General features: G+C 43.3%; 1 protein-coding gene across 3 annotated transcripts; it reads right to left on the reverse strand.

The window, feature by feature from the left end:
* Window positions 1-1,121: 1,121 nt before the first annotated feature.
* On the reverse strand, window positions 1,122-16,527 carry EFCAB14 (EF-hand calcium binding domain 14). Of its 3 annotated transcripts, none has more exons than XM_032696922.1 (11): window positions 16,305-16,527; window positions 15,240-15,388; window positions 11,842-11,987; window positions 9,906-10,004; window positions 8,284-8,394; window positions 7,365-7,442; window positions 6,275-6,466; window positions 5,525-5,605; window positions 4,749-4,860; window positions 3,803-3,934; window positions 1,122-2,991 (listed from the first exon to the last, which is right to left on the reverse strand). In XM_032696922.1, exons 1-11 carry the CDS (start codon window positions 16,478-16,480, stop codon window positions 2,816-2,818), a joined length of 1,452 nt encoding a protein of 483 aa, XP_032552813.1. In that variant the 5' UTR covers window positions 16,481-16,527; the 3' UTR covers window positions 1,122-2,815. The 3 variants fall into 3 exon arrangements, with proteins under 3 accessions (XP_032552813.1, XP_032552812.1, XP_032552814.1); XM_032696921.1 differs by having other exon boundaries at window positions 7,365-7,445; window positions 16,305-16,526; XM_032696923.1 differs by lacking the exon at window positions 3,803-3,934 and having other exon boundaries at window positions 7,365-7,445; window positions 16,305-16,526.
* Window positions 16,528-17,268: the final 741 nt, after the last annotated feature.

The following is a 17,268-nucleotide window of genomic DNA, read 5'->3' on the forward strand; positions in this document are numbered from 1 at the left end:
TTTGAGAAAGCAGGCAGGATCACCCTTGAGGAGAAAAGGCAACGGAGAAAGAATCATGCCTTGCAGAATTTACCATCTAAGGAGTTGTTCTGCTGTGCCTTTTGCAACTGGACACGCCTGTCTCGTATTGGCCTTTTCAGCCACCAACGCGCTTGCAACAAACGTGGGTAGAGCCCTTCCCAAATCTTCGTTCGCGAAGCCCAGCCATGGCAAAGCGGAGCCTGAGCCCCACGGGGTGGGGAAGCGCAGGGGAGGGTATGGAGGGGTGGGTATGCAGGGGTCACCCAAACCCACAAACACGGCCCAAAAACGAACCTGGGAACCGCAGCACGACAGCGAGTCTCAGCAGTGCATCGCGCTGTTCTCGCTCTCACCGCTTCATTTCTTTTGATTTCAGACATCGCTGTTTTCTCTAGGACGTGCTGCCCTCACAGCTTTTGGCCGCCTCTCTGGTACTGCACCAGCAGCAGGCACGAGTTACAGCAGGGAGCTCATCCGGACAAGCGTATTGACTACACTCTTGGCTTTTGTGCCCTCTACCATCTTTTGTGCCCTCTACCATCTGCAGCGTGAACAAACACGGGAGAGGAACCCCTGCCAGCACCCGGCCTCAGGGCTTTGAGAAGCACGCGGGACGCAGAGTGGTGGCGTAGCTGAAACCTCGCAGGGATGGGACCGGTGCTCCCGGCTTGCAGCACGAAAGCGACCACGGTACTCGGGGATGATCAGATTTTGTCTAATTGGTAGCACAAGTCCACCCTACAGCAGCGCTGACTACAGCAAGTAGCAACCGAGTACAACTCTCGCCGTGCAAGTTAAGGAGCACCCCCGGGCAGTGTGTCCCAGCGCCGATCGCTGCCCAGCTCGGCTCCCCGGGCACAGGCAGAGGACACGGGCAGTGGAACAGCACACATCATGTCTAGCTGACAGGTCTCATCACTGCTGTTGAAGAGCCTTCTGAAAGTAAAGCAGACCGCAACAAAACAAAACACTAGTAGATTCACGTGGCGGCAGCGTAATCCCTTAAATTTGAAGGTAAGTTAAATTTCATACAAATAAAGCTACCAAAAATATTTTGCAAACTCTGGCATATGGCTATGATACAGTATGTACAAATAAAATTTCAGAATGGTTAAATTTTATTGCTTTTTTTTTTTATTATTTGGTTAAGGAATTACACAGTAGTGTATAAAAGGGCGCGGGAAGCAGCAAGAAGTGAGTGTTTGCTTCTTGCTCTCTCTAAAGCCAAGGTTGGTTGGTTTTGTTTTGTTTTTAAATACTGCATTTTCAAACGTCACATCAAAAGCATTTTGGTGTTGGGTGACAACAGCATTACCCAAACAGGATAGAAGAGCAACAGTGAAAGAAGCCGAGGAAATGGATAACAGGGTTCCATTTTGTACATTCCTTTGCTGATTCATACTTCCAGAATACAATTATTGATAAAACATCCAGTCTGAAGTTATATAAAAGTCAACAACTGCAAACCAACTTCCACATAAACTGATGTTTCAGCGAGGTGGGCAGCTTCACTAATCATGCAAAAAACTCTTAACAAGATCAGTGATATTTGTGAGCAAAATCACCCAACTTGGCTCTGATACAGCCTGCAAGTGAGAACCCCCTCTTCAAAAGTCATTCTTCTATGTTCCAGAAGGTTACAAATATACTCTTGTGTTTAGATCCACTACCACAAACAGATCTTTAAGTTCCTCTACAGTAAGGAATTCTCACTTACAAACTGGGTCTCAGTGTAGAATGACGATGCCATTGCACGTGCCTACCCTGCTTTTTACATCCTTCTGTTGGCAAGGACACAAAAAATAAAGGTACCAAGAAGTGACCACGGTCCCAATAGTCAGGAAACAGCTCACAAATCTACTCTGGGCCTTCCCACCTGCTCCACACCCTGGAGTGTAGCAGTGCACTGCCAAAGCACGAATTGTTCAGGAGCTACTCAGCAGGCTGCACTGTAGGCTTTTACCTCTTAAGCATCTGATAAAGCTATTCAATATGTTCATTAAAAAAAATAAATAGACAGGCTCATCTCACAAAATATAATCTGGATGCAGCACAGCAAAGCTTAAAGAATGCTGAAGTGAAAACCCAAGCACTTGGCAAGTTAATTGCTCCTGTAGGCTTATGATATAAAAACACTCTCAGCTCTTCCCTTTAAAAATACATCCTGCTATCGATGGGCATGACTTACCCCTCCTGCTTTCCTCTGATTGAGGCCAAACTCATTCATGGATTTACTTAGTCAAAGTCAGAAATTCAGCTGAAGCTCTTAACCATCCATTTCAGGCTCAGTCTCTCATTATAAACCACTTACTACCAACACAGCCCCTGACACAAACTTCCCCTTAAATATGCATAATTTACTCTATCTCAAATATTTACAAGCAGAAGCAGCCCATCTTTACAAGACAGATTTTCTTCTGCTCTACATAAAGTGCAGCTCTCTAATTTAAGGCAAATTTCAGTGAAATATAAAACCATAGTTTTATTTTAGTATGTACACATTTTAAATTAAAACCAAGAACTCCTTTGGAAAGGAAAGAATGAGAGGAAAATGTTTCCAAGTTTGGGAATTTTCTGGATTTTAACACAGTCCCAATATTATGTCCTATAGACATATAAACTTGTAAATTTCTTTTCAATAAATGCAAGTGAAAAAAAGAGGTGGCAATGTGTACAGTAATTTAGCTCCAAAGATCAGTAAAACACTGGGAAAGTGCAGACGTAGTTTTTCATGTCCTGTAGCTTCCTTTAGCTACAGTAACATCCACCAATATCAAATTTCTAAATATAGATCCTATACACCTAATGCTAATCTCAGTTCTTTTAGTGTGTATTTCTCATCTCCATCTGTGTCAAATTCCTTAAAGCTCTGTGACTCTTGGGCTGTGGAGCCAAGCAACTTTTGAAGATCTTCGTATGAGAGTTTCCCATCAGCAGCTTCAGGTGCTTTTTCAAACAAATTCTGCAGATCTGCAAAGAGAACAAGGATTGAGAGTAGCTCCTTTAAGTACACAGGAATATCCTTTAAGCTGCTTTCCCAGTTTTACAGCACTCTTGTCTCACTACCCAGTAATTAAGTACAGCATCTCTGAGTGTGGAGTTTGCCTCCTGTGTTGTCACAAGCTGCTGGTAACAGTTTAGGAGAAAAAAAAGCATGAACATTTCTGGATTAAATTACACTAAATCTTAAAAAAAAAAAGTAATCCCTATTTCTGGCAACAACTAGCAGCCCATTTTACAACCACTAAGTGCATACAGATGCAGTTATCCTCCTCAAAAGCAAGCTCTGAATGACTGTTGCTATACCAACAGTGCAGATGATATAAAGGGAAAAGTGTCTATTCACTTCGTGATGCAAAGAGTTGCCCTTTCAGTAGCTGAAGAGACTGAACAGCAAGATCCAGAAACCATTCATCTGACCAGGCAGTGTTCTCTTAAAAAAATAAAGAGAAAAGAAAAAAGACCCAGAACACACACATTCACGTCTACTTCTTTTTCCTTCAAGCACACCAACTCTCCCCTTGACTTCTCTCCCCATCCTACTCAAAACAATTATAATTACTTATAATGCACTGCTTAAATCTCAGTTTCTTCCCTTTTACATGCTGCTCTTTCCTTTAAGTTATTTTGTTGGGGTTTTTTTTAATTACTTTTTTATTAAAGCCCATAGTTCTCAAGCTTTAAAAATTGACCTCACTTTTCCCAGAATGCTTATACTTATCATCTCCTAAACATTTATATGAAATACTCAGAAAAAAAGGTCAGCCTAGAAAGGACATACCTTCAATGCTGGAAATTCCTGGTAAGGACAGATGGCTCAGCTGCCCATTACTCTCTGTGTTGTCATCAGCTGACCTTGAAGTCAGCCTTGAAAGGTCTGTGGGCTTTGCTGTAGTACTTGGACTACTTTCAACTGTTACAAAACAATTTCTATTAGTCTTACTAATTCCACAGAATTACAAAATTAGCAAAGTTAGCAAAACCAGACAAAAATCCAATAAAGCTGAATTTATATATTTTTTTTGCATCACAGATGCTGTATGGGATAGGAATGCTGCAAAATTATTTCAGAATACAGAAGTGTTGTCCCCTTTTACCAATAACTGAAAGAAGAATTTTAGGACACAGCCTTTATCTTTCATTCTGTACTAGGAGATGTGTATTTGTAAACTCCCATACAAAGAATGATTTGGAAGTGTTTTGTGCTTCCTACTCTGAGGGTGCTGAGGAAGCTTTATTAAGCAAATTACATCTGCTCCCCTGGATTGTTTTCATCTTATCAATACAAATATTCCCCAATAGCAAGGTCTAAACTTTCAAGCTCCTGCCTGGAATGAACAACCAGCACAGTCCTATTGTAATGGAGTATTTAAAATCTGATGTTCAGCACTACCTGGATGTACACAGCAGAAATGCAGAACTGAAGGTAGCAGAGACACAGACCTTTCCTCTGTGTTACACTTAGATTTTCAAAAAGCAAAACCAATTGTTACTGGGTATAAAGTTCTCCAAGTTAATTGCTGCATGCCTTCAAACACAAGCTACTGATGTGAATCCTGCCATACATATGGAAAATCACCTTCAAGCTTCTGGAGTCATATACAATTTTCTGTACCACTTTAACTAAAATAACCTTCATCAAAATCTTAAGGAATGGTCTAAATTATCCACCTTCATTAGTTATCCTTTGAGTTACACAGGGAAGTACAACTACAAGACACTCTTACCATTCTTTGTTGTCTCAATGGGTCTGTCATTTTCTGGCTTGCCTGTGAGAGCACTGATCAGCTGAAGCTTCTCTCTTAGTTTTGATACCTGAGAATCTCTAGTTCCTGCTTCCTACATATGTAGAGGAAAAAAAAAAAGCTTAAAAAATACCCCTTCAACAGAGGTAGACGATCAGGAAAGGTAGTAATTTAAAATATGTAAGCAATTTTGAGTGACTGATCCAGGCTGATCAAGTTTAAAATAATAAACAAGATTTTAAAACAAAAACAAACAAACGAACAAAAATCAATGGAAATATGATAGGAATAAATTCACATACAGCAGAATCAGTACCTCAACCTGAAAAACAGACAACTATTTTGCAGACAGCAATTTCAAAAGATTCTGACATTTAGTTCCTATATTCCCTATAGAAATAGACAAGACACTGAAAAACCACAACATGAAACAGTCAAACATACTTGGAGTGAACATTTATATATGAATTGAATGTCTCAAAATTCTTTCAGCTGCATGGAAGGACACTACAGCAGCTCTGCTGTGCTGTCCCACATGTAGTCAGAATGGCAAGACTTTAAACTACTACAACTTTTCTTCAGTTGGCTTCCTGTCCCCAAAAGGGGCTGGGTAAGCTCTCCTAGTCTGGACTTTTAAAAAGCTTGATCAGAGCAGACTGTTTCCAGACCTTTGCTCAATTAAGGTTCATTTCAAACATGATTAGAAAGACAATTACATGCTCTACTAATCCAGTGTAATTTGTATTTGCTTACTTTACCTTCAGTTCTGTATTTGACTGAGTTTCACTATCTAGTTGATCTTCATTTTCCACTTTTAGAGAGGTAGTTGCATCATTCCCCTGCAGAAAAAGAACAGAGCACAGTTTATTCATATGCTTTTTATTTTCTACACAGAGTTTATTTCCTTCAAATTTGGCAGGTACGAAGCAGGAAAAAACCAGGGCAGATACCTGCTAGAATAAACATGAAGTTATAAAAATGGGTTATGTAATTTACCACAGCAACATCAGCACCTTCCTTTATTGCTAAATATAGAGAACATATTCTCACTGACTGGCCCCAGTAAGGCATACAGAAGGCAGTGGAAGAATTTATGAACATATCTAGGTGTTTTTGTTGTTGTTGTTTTGTTTGTTTGTTTGTTTTTAGAATTTAAGTACTGTTGAACAACGCAGAATCCCACCTGGCTCCTGAGTGGTCTTAACAGACCTGTGCCAAAGTGATTCCTAAAACATAGTTCAGTTTGTGATTCCTGCTCCATAAAGCAACCACCCAAGTCTTAAATGTCACATTTTTCTGTAGAATCTGCAGGGAAGAAACGAGATACTGCTTCAGAGATACTCTTAACGTTGGTTATCTGTTCAGAAATACAGAATGAATTCCAGCCTTTCCTAACGAAATCCTCAGTATCTCAGGTCTCATTCTGACATTTTCTTTAGTTAGGTCTGAAAAGCTGTAACTGCAATGTAAGGAAGGTATTAAAACTACCTCAGCCATCAAATACTTACCACGCTGGTAGACAAGTTCTCTCTTTTGTCCAGATTATTCACAACAAGGGGAGAGTTTTCCAGCAGCGTAACCTTCCGGCTGAGGTTGCCAATGGCTGAATCCACGTTTAGAAGCCTGATGTCATTCAACTTTCGGTACAGCACCACGGTGTTATTTAGCTCTTCCAGAGCTGCATGCAGTGCCTGGCTTTCCTGAAATATAAACCCAGCACGTGTCAGTTTACTCAGCCTCGGCAGCGCTCCTGCTATTACCAACACGACTGACCCAGTTTAGCCGGGCAGACTGCAGGCTGGCTCTGCACCCACACCGATGAAAACATCCAGCTGGAAGTTTCCAGAAAGTTACTCCGACTTGCAGAGCTTGAAACCGAGATTCCTCCTCAGGTTGCAGCCTTCCCCGGGGTTGCAACCTTCTTCCCTAGCAACCTCTTTGTTGCTAATGTAATCACTTCAGCTGTGCCAGCGGACACAGAAAGCCTATTCGTCTCATTTTCCAGGTCAAGCTTTGTGAGCACACCAACTGTCTTTCCCCAGAAAACATGTACTGGGCATATTTATACACCAGATTCATTTTTGAGGAATATATTGACTCTGTTAAATGTAAGCAAGTGCAGTTATTCCGTTCCAACCCATTCAGCTAAACGCCCACACATTAACCTTTTTTTTGTTGATGAATTACTACTTTCCACACCTCATTACATTGAGGGTGACTCAATACATGCCACTCCCAAATTTGCTCAGATTAGCAAGTACCTGCCATAAAACCCACTCCATGAGCCTTTAACTCATTTCCATTTACATTAGCAAAGTACACCTACATTTTGTCAGATATCAGTTTCAGTCTTTTTACTCCTCACTCAGTCAGAACACCAAAAAAAAAAAATACTCTTAGACCAGGGCACTTTCCTGTTTGCACACACACAGGAACAAACTACAGGAAAATGATCTTATGCTTTGTTTTGAAGAATGCTATTTGTATTGCTTGATAAAAACCATACATTTTGCAGACCACAGTACTGTGAAACACACAAGTAAGTGACATATCCATGACACTTGTATCAAAATCCCTTATGCAAGGGAAAAAAAATACCTTTTTGCAATTTTCTGTCTGATTTCTCTCAGTCCTTGGCATAACAGTGGAGGGAAGTGAAGGCATCTGTTTTAATTCCTTCTAAGGAAAGAAGCAGAAAATTATGTTACCAAATGCCTGTAAATAAGCTTTTAATAACTGGCAGACTGTTGCTAAGGATGTTTTGGTAGAATTATAGTCATTCATGTCTGTTGTGCATGCAGTATTTTAACTAGGCTAATAAGAGTTTTCTCTTTCAAACACATAAGGTCCAAATTTATTTTTATTAAACACTCCTAATTAGCTCTTCTCCACTGAATGAAGTATTATGATGCACATTTTCTGCCATACACACTGCCATATCTGCAATGTTTTTGTAGAACCCAGTGACTGAATCAAGCTTTATTATGTGCCTAATTTAGATTTTGTCTGGAAGAATTAAAGCAAGGCTGTATTGCAGTTTAGCTGAAAATCTGTAATTATTGGCTCAGTTTGTTAACCCCAAGTGAGAGGTCAGTACAAATGCAGCAAGTACTTTTTGGTAAGGACAGTCAGTAATTTCAGCTGTATATGCATCCTTAATTCAACCAAAAAACTCTCTCTCAATTTTCTGACCATCCTCAAGCCTATAACAGTGCAGTTACCATAAGCAGTACCCTGCAAAGTTTCCCAAGGCTCCACATCTCAGGAGTAGGAAGCAAAAATAAGCAGGATAAGAAGTGCAGTAGGGAAGAAAAATTCTGGCTACAGAGAAATAACATCCTTGGTACCATGTAATAGATGACACACAGGGATTAGAAGATTAGCTAATTAATGTGCCAACCTACTGAAACCTCAAAAGTATTTTGAAGGCTTAAGGAGAACTCCACACAGTTCTTTAGCTTTCTTCGTATTAGTCAGGTAACCATTAAAACAGTGTTAAATCAGTAGATTTTCTTACCACATCATTCTGGAGTATTTCTATGGATTTCTTGTATTCTTCAATAGCTGTCTGTATATTTTCAACATCGTGAGCCACACTGGTAAGAGTGCTACCTATGGTTGCTACAGTCTGCAATAAAGAAGATGACAGAAATCTCAGCCTTCCTCAAACTGCACTGTCCCCAAATTCCAATCTGCTAAACACAATGTTTTGTTAGTGAAACTGCAGGCAGACTGCCACAAAAATATGCACGTGAGCTTGAAGAATTAAGAACTTTGCACTCAAAACTGCAAATCAATTCGGTTGGAAACGACCTCTTAAGATTGAGTCCAACCATTAAACTAGCGCTGCCAAATCCACCACTAAACCACGTCTCCAAGTTCCTACCCATGCACTCCAAATACTTCCAGGGGTGGCAACTCAGTGCAACATGTTTCAATGTTTCACAATCCTTTTGGCCAAAATATTTTTCCCATTATCCAATTTAAATCTCCCCTGAACAGCTTGAGGCCATTTCCTCTTGTCCTATCACTCGTTACTTTGGGGAAGAGACCCCCCTCTCCCGCCCTTGCTGCAACCTCCCTTCAGGTAATTGTAGAGAGCAGTAAACTCCCCCCTGAGCCTTCTTTTCTCCAGGTTGAGCCCCCCCAGCTGCTCCTCATCAGACTTGTGCTCCAGACCCTTCATCAGCTCTGTTGCCCTTCTCTGGACATGCTCCAGCACCTCAGTGTCTTTCTTGGTAATGAGAGGCCCAGAACTGGACAAAGGATTTGAGATTTGGCCTCACCAAAGATGAGTACAGGGGGACAATCACTGCCCTGGTCCTGCTGGCCACACCATTGCTGATACAACAAGCCTTAAGACTTACTTCTGTTAGGACACAATGAACACCCAGCATGCTTGTAGCAGCAAGTAAGAAGCTTAAGAAATAGCTTTGTACTCCTCCCAGAAAAAAGAAATCCTAGTAGCCCAATCAGCCAAACCACACTTAATTGCTTTGCATATCACTAGCTTGTTGATTGCACATTAATTTTGTAGGGATAGGAAATGAGACATGGAAACCCATAATGCCACAAAGCTCACATTAGGCCTTAGCCAAATATAAATATTTATTGCTAAATAAATAGAACTGCCATGGAAGAGCTGGCAAGTATCAACAAGCCATTCTTTATACCAAAATAAACAGGACAGTTCTTGGTAAAGAATGCTCAGCTAAGGCACATGGTAAGACATTGCATTAACAGAGAGCAATCCATTTTATTTTCCAATTAAAAAAGCTAAACAAACAACCTATTTGTAAACAGAGTCATAAAACTGCAGACAGACACTTCCATGTGCCTCAAATGATATTAAGATTAGCAACGTGAAGTAAACAGAAAGATCAGCTCCAAGGTAAAGATGTGACAACATAATACAAACAAATGCATCTCCAAAGGGGATAAATAAGGCCTTCCAATTTTTTACCTGCCACATATTATCACAGGACCATACACTATCAAGTATATGAAGTCAAATTTTAAGGACAAGGGCAGCAAATATTCCTTGCATACAAATCAGGTAGCTCCTGCTGTCCCCAAGAGCCCAGCTGCAGATCAGCAGCACAGAATACATTTAGTGATAGCTACATTTACAGTGCTTACCTTCTGAAGTTTTTCTACTGTGAGAGGAAGAGAAATCAGATCAGCAGCAGACTTAATGTTGTTTTTGAGATGATTTACTGTTGAGGTCAATAGTGATACCTAAAACCAAAAGGGAATACTTAGAGTTAGGCAACATAATCCTGATTCTGACCTTCCCCAATACTAGTGACCTAATGTGTAACATTAAAACATAAAGTAATACAAAAATATATATGCACACACACGAAACACCTCTCTCTCTAGAAATCCTGCCTAGGCTACACTAAAATATTCTGCTTCTTGCAAAGGAGCAAGTTTTTATTTAATTTTTTTTTAAGCTGAATGAAAGCCATAGAAGCCCTTTCTTTTCAATAAGGTACCCTCTGCCAATTTGACATTCATCCTCTTAGAGAGAGGCTGTTGCCCAAGAAAGACTTAAAGACTGTGCAAGAAATCCTTACATGGAGGAAACAGTCATCCACTTTTGTATTTAGCAATCAAACCTGCCTGGCAAAACCCAGTGAAGCCACGCAACTTCTCTAGTCAAGTGACGGGCAGAGAAGTTGCACAGATCACCCAAACCTTCTGCTGCAGAAGGGGAACAGTGACAACCTATGCACAGCAGGTTAGCTCAGTTTCTGTCACCTGATTGCCCCTGACAGCAAGTTATTCAGTGCATCTTCATGATTACTTATTCATTCCAATCTAGAGGTTGTCAAATAAATTAAAAAGCGCATGCTAGTCATTCATCACTAATGCTCTCACTTCAAGATCAATTTGTAGCAATCAGCAGTCAAAATGAAGAGAAATAATTTCTTCTCACGCTTGACAACACAAAGGTAGAGTGGATAAAATCCACTTTCTTCTGGTTAAAAAAAAAAAAGTTGTTTCGCAAGCTGAGGAAATGAGAAAGATTTCAATTTTGCATTAGGTCAATGTAGATCAGCTGGCATGCAGACTCTAGTTCCACAGCTGTAAATATTGGCTGAGATTATTCCCAGCAGCACATCCCAACAATTCATGGAAAAAAACCCAGCAACTAAATTCTGAACCTCAAAAGATCTGGCTCAGACTGAACCAGACCCTGAAGTAACTTGAGGGCCTGCAAGAACCATGTGCAAGTATCTTTAACGTCCAGGTGCAGATAAGAGCATTTTAAAAGTCCCATGAAGGATAAAGCAGACTATCAGATGCCAAAGAAAGCAAATCAAGATACATTTATTAAGCACTTAACCAAACAGGACTGAAGAAAAACCAATCTGAGCAGGCACCTCAGGACTCCTAAAAATTAAACCCAGAGCACCCATGTCAAGGAGGGTTCCCCACACACACCTCCTGACACCATTCACTGTGAGCAGCTCTCAACTTTTGCCCTCTGGGGCAAAAATTTCAGGAAGAGCCTTGCTGGATGCTTCATTTGAAGGGTGAATTAACAGAGCAGCTCTATTAAGGAAATAGCTCACTGGTAAGTGGCTTAGTTCTAGCAGTGTCAACAGTGCCAAGATTTACACCAGCTCAGAGTCTCAGTGTGTGTCAGTAGATTTTATATTCACCAGTTCTTCGCTTGCAGCAACAGGAGCTTGCACTCAGCCAGGTAACTCTTACAAAACACTCTCAGAAATTGGAAATGTCAAATCTCTCATCACAACCATCACAACTATTTGGCAGGAAAATGAAGAACTGCACAGTTCTGAGGTTTAAATTCTGCCTCAAGTTTTTGCACCAGTTACACAATTTCTCCTCTTTGTAATCGGTCTCCAGCCCAGCTGGATGCTCAGGCTGTTTTCTGCTTGTTTAATAATGAGATTTACACTCTATTTTAACTTTAAAAGCAGAAATTTAGCATAAGGTCACAGTAGATAAAACCTCAGCACAGCACTTAAAATTAATTTCTGGAAAAAAAAAATTGAAAGGAATATTTTATTATTTTCTACAAGCAAGTACTGATCCCTCTCACCTGTTTACTGATCTCTGTGATATTTATCCAAATTTTATTCAGCCCCAGTTCTCCAGTCTCAATTTGTTCTAGCTGCTTTTGGTTCTGCACCAGATCTTCATTCAGTTTAGGAATTTCTTGGAATGATGTCTTTTGATTAGATTCCACTAAAAGAATGAAAAAATAATTAAATATGTTTAAAAAACAAAACAAAATGTCTGGGTAAACAGTGTTGACAGGCAGAAAACAAATTACAAATAGCAACATCTACAGCAGTGAAAGAAGGTAATAAGGGTCTATATATGGGTTTATTGCCAATTCAGGATTCAGTGATGTTCAGTGACAGCTCTTTTTTGTTTTAAGAGTACCGATATCTGCAGAGAGAACCCAGAGAGACTGTACTAAATTTAACACATTTTGGCAGCCCTCAGCAGGTCTTTATTTAGTGCAGTTATTTTGCATTACCTTCACAGGGGAGCATGAAATAGTAATGGGCCTGCAAATAAGAACTGCCCACAGTCCCAGAGCAAAGGAGGCAGGTGAAATGAACCTCAGTGCCCTTTCCAAGCCTGCAAAGGGGCTGCTGACGATGAAGTAAATTCCAAAGAGATTAACGTGATTACAGTTGCTCTGTCTGACAGAGTGACAACTGAAAAAATAAGGTATAATCTTATACACTAATGCCTGTTGGTAAACAAATCAGTAAACAAGGTCCTTGGAAATAAAAGTCAGTTATTACTGCAGTTAATACCACAGGAAGGGGGAAACGTGCAGCTCAGAGCAGTTCAAGGGAGCCTCAGAAATGCAGCCCTTCCAGATCTGCAGTGACTAAGCTGTTTAGCTGTAAGCACTATTAGACAACCCTAAATCCCCCGGTCTGAGAAACAAATAAGCAAAAGTTTTGAGGAGGAGAGGAGAGTTCCCCAAAATCCACACCTCCAGCCTGTAAGGCAGCACTGGAATGCTCCTCCAAAGCAAACTGCCACCATTCAGAGCAGCCTGCCAGGAGCAGTGGGACCTATGTGGTATGTGGCTGGCAGCTCCCAGAACGAATTTCCATGTGTGACCCACCCAGTCAAAAGGGGAAGCCTGTGGAGTGCGTGCCCAAACACACACAACTGGAAAGTTGTGCACCTTCAAAAAACCACTTCTCTCCTCTTGAAGCAAGTTCTAAAAGTATTTTCTAAGTTCAGAGTAATCTGATCACCAAAGATCCAAATAACACTTCCAGTTAAATAAGACCTTGAAAAGTGTATTTTAGCCAAAACAGACTGAGAGCTAATTGTGCACTTGATACAAGCAGTTCACACTGAACTTGATATTTCAGAGGCTCTTGTAGACAAATTATTTTCTGTTTTGCCACTCTCACTGTGTACAGTGAGACTCCACAGTTTTTTGCAGTGCTAGGAAGTACCACAGGTTCTCAGCATCACTACTAACAAGTGAAGGGAAACACCACATGACTTCCTCCTATTCCAAACACACTGGATGCAAAGATGTCTTGTTTTTAAAAAGCACTCATACTGCACTCAGTTTGTGCAAAGAATGGCAGAACATAACAAATATCACCACAGGAATCCACTCTTCTGGGGAGAAAAAAAAAAACTGGATGAAGATTCAGAGGAGGAATGTTCCTTTTCCAAACTTGCTGTAGGACACATGGATCACATGCCCCTGTTTCTGTTCACCCACACATTTTACCAATGCACAGTGCTGCCTTTTGGAACCAGGTTGTTCTTGCTGTCTGTTTTTTTGTTGTTGTTTTTAAATGCTGTGCCTCATTATGAGGCTCCCATCCAACTTCTAGGCAAGCTATTACAGTGGCAAGGAAATCTGACATGTTTATCACCATAGTATTAAATATACAGCTTTTCTGTCAGAGCTATTAAGAAGAAAACAAGCCCATCTGTAACTGCCAGACAATCTGCTCAGAGAGAACAGCTGCTTCAACAAAGGGGTCTGTGTAAAACAGGAATGATGAAACTCAGCTACACCAAAGCCAACAAATGTTGTCCTGGTGAAAAATTTTTACTGCCAGCACACTCTTAAAGCAGAGCAGCCCATGAAGAGCTGGTTGACCCAGAACACAAAACAGCTACTGCAGAGCTGTGGGTACACTCACAGCCACAAAGCAGCATCTGGAGCTGAAGGTATCCTCCATAACCGGTGGACAGGAATTACAGATAACTTTCAGAGTTCAGTATCAGTTAACACAAAAGCATATCTATCATCAGTTCTTTCTCTCACACCCAGCCAGCCTGTTCCACCTTGGCAGACAACTCCCTACCTCACAGCAGTTACACACCTGAACAGAAGACCTAAATACCAACAGCAAAAAATTTCTGCACACACCTCAACATCTCTTTTACCACAAGCAAAACAAGCCCTTTGCTTACCTCCAGCCCAAGCAGCCTCCTAATTTTGGAACTGATTTCACCAGCCTTATAAGATCATTCTTGTGTCCTAGGCACTTAAACTCTGAGATGAAGACCAGAGCTATGGCACAAAACTCACAGTAACAGTGGTGCTTCTCAGGTAAAACACAGCTATCTGGCTTTCCTGAAGCAGCCAGAGACTATCCGAATGCTTACAGCTTCACTCTCTTCTGCTCCATTCTCACAGCTCCTTAGCTTATCCTTGTGTTTTTTGATATACATATAGGATTTTAAACACTACTAAAATAAGGCACCAAAACATATCTTATGCCCAGAGGTGAGGTATGGAGAACCAAGAGCACACTTTAGGTGCCAATCTCACCATTTCTTACACCTCAGCACTACAGAAGTTATTCTATTGAAATCTTACATGGACAGGGATAACCTGAGACCTAAGAGAAAAACGCCTCACATTAACTCCACACTTCAGAGGACTGAACATGACGTAACTCCAAAACATATGCAACCTGATGTAAAAGCTGTACAAGAACAGGTCAGTGCAAGCAAGAAAAACATTCAGAGGATACAGAGAGAAAACATAGTATCAAAGCAACATTCAAACTGCAGTAACACCATAGCAAGCATCAGAGGATTTTTAGAAACGTTCCAGACTTAATTTTTTTTTAATCTTTTTTTTTTTCATAATTCCCTAGATTGCTTTGACAGGGCTGCTCAGAACTTTTTTAATAGGGTCTTTCTTTGGCAGACAGCACTCCTAAGACTGAAGTCAGGAATTTTAGAAATGTACGTACAAGCAACTAAGGCCCACCTAGTCCAGTGTCCCTGTTCCTCAGACGATATAGAGCAGGCAAGAATATATAACATTCACCTCAGATTTGCCAAACCTCCAAGTGTTCTTGGCTCAGAAGACTCTTAAGTTCAGGGGCAGTTTACCTACTCAGTACTTTCAGACTTTGACCCAGCAATTAAAGCTCTTCATACTGCCCAAAGAAAATGTGAAAGAGTGGTTACATTTATACTTACTAGTTCGAAACTTCTCCTTTATTGCATCCAGATCCTCCTTGAGAGCCACCTGCATCCAGACTAAGCCAACACACGCTACCACACAAGCGGCAAGAATGACAAACGCACATAATGGGTAACAGAACTTGCAGCATCGTAGGTAATCTCCCCTGCATGAAACAAAGTAACGGGCTGTGAATACACAACAGTACCTAGAGAAGTTTTATTTTAAATGCTGTTCTAGCAAAGTAAGGGACAGAGTTGTAACAGCACACATTTGGGCTGACAAGAGCTAAAAAAGAGCATTTCCAGGAATAAATAAGGCTATAAAGTGAGGTCAGGGTGGCTACTCTCTGTTCAGTTTATCCTCAGGAGGCACATCTAGCATATTTAAAAGCAGCTGTCAGGTTTCCCTTACTAAAATTTTCACACAAACTTATGCTAGGCACATCTGCTTGACAGCTTGGAAAACACGCTTCAAGACAGGGTATCACCATAATGTTACAACAAGTAATATCTTCTAGAGCGTTCCAAATTGCGAAAGCCCAAGTTGCTCTGTGATATGCCTACTTTCAGGTGTTCTTAGGGGCTCATTATTAATGCTGTCGCTTAACTGAGAAGCTTGTTTATTGGCAAAAGCACATCACATCCGTGAGAAAAGCAGCACTGCGCCAGCTCGCAGGACTGTGCCACATGTGCTGAACACACGAGGGGGACTGTGCCCAACAACATCAGCGCCTGATACCGAGCTGCTCTAAGGACGCGACAGAAAAGAGGAAAACAGCCAGAGGATGGTTTAGTGGAAGGTGTCCCTGCCAATGGCAGGGGGTTGGAACCGGATGATCTTTAAGTTCCCTTCCAACCCAGGGCATTCTGCGACTCGATGACACTTCTATCCCCCAGCCAGGTGACCTGTCGGGCCGGACACACTCAGGGCAGCTCCTCCGGGTGTTCCCCGGCAGCCTCTCACCCACCCCCTTTACCCCCAGCTGCGAACCCGACCCGCTGAAGGCACCGCAGCCGCTCCAGCTCCGCCCGGAGCAGGACCGGGCCAGGCCGGGGACCCCGCGCCCCCCCGGGACTCACTTTCCGCAGCGGCCCCGCGCCCCCGCGAACTCGTCCTCCTCGGAGCTGGACTCGGAGTCGGAGGCGGGCGGCTCGGTGCGCAGCAGCCGGTGTCCCGAGCCCTTCTTGGCGGGCTTCTTCCTGCGGCCGTCGGCGGCCAGGCCGATGAGGGCGTTCAGCTCCTTCCGCTTCTTCATCCTCTTGTGGGGCGGCGGCGCGGCCGGCGGCTGGCTCCCGCCTCCCTCCTCCTTCTCCCCCTCCGCCGCCGCCGCCGCCAGCGCGCCCCGGCTCGCCAGCCTGCGGCCCGGCGGCGGCTACAGGCGCTCCGCGGGGCCGCGGCTGTTGCTCCCCCGCCGGCCCCGCGGCGGCTCGCCCGGCCCCGCGGCCGCCGCCCGCCCCGCCCGCGCCATGGCCGCTCCGGCCCCGCCGCCGCCGCCGCCTGCCAGCAAGGCGCGCTCCCACTGGCCGCCGCGGGACCGCCCCGCTCGGCGCCGCGGAGCGCGCAGGGCCGCGGGTTCGAGTCCCGCCCCCGGCGGGTGGGACGAGCGGTGAAGGGGCGGCGAGGAGCGGCGGGGGCGGACACCGGGGCTGGGGACGGACACCGGGGCTGGGGACGGACACCCGGCTGGTGCCGCCTGCAGCGGTTCCGGTCCGTCCCCTCGCCCCTCCAGGCTCGGCGGGGCCGTTGCCGCTGGAGTTAGCGGTGTCAGGGAAGCGGCGTTGCCCGGCAGCTGCCTGCCCTCCGCCTGCCACAGAGCCGTGCCAAAGCCGTACCAAAGCTGCCACGGTGCCTCGGCTTACACAAAGCATCGCCAGACCGACCCGGTGGCCCATTCACTGCTCTCCCTGCGGGGTAGATGCTGTCCCGTTCGGCTCTGGGATGCGGCTCCACAGCGCCGGCAGCGGGGAGAGAGGGAGGGAGGGAGGGATGGGAAGTAAAGGTGAAACCTTCTGAGACAGGAACATGTGATGAAGACCTTGGGGC

Source organism: Chiroxiphia lanceolata, chromosome 9 (genome assembly GCF_009829145.1).
Source record: "Chiroxiphia lanceolata isolate bChiLan1 chromosome 9, bChiLan1.pri, whole genome shotgun sequence".
Lineage (NCBI taxonomy): Eukaryota > Metazoa > Chordata > Aves > Passeriformes > Pipridae > Chiroxiphia > Chiroxiphia lanceolata.

What these genes read in the sequence shown, in the direction of transcription:
- EFCAB14 (XM_032696921.1), bottom strand. Translation starts at nt 16,480, where the DNA reads ATGAAGAAGCGGAAGGAGCTGAACGCCCTCATCGGCCTGGCCGCCGAC. An exon ending in GCGCGGGGCCGCTGCGGAAA is followed by an intron (nt 15,389 to 16,304) that starts GTGAGTCCCGGG and finishes TGTTTCATGCAG; the next exon opens with GGGAGATTACCTACGATGCT. An exon ending in AGAACTTGTCTACCAGCGTG is followed by an intron (nt 5,606 to 6,274) that starts GTAAGTATTTGA and finishes CTTTTTCTGCAG; the next exon opens with GGGAATGATGCAACTACCTC.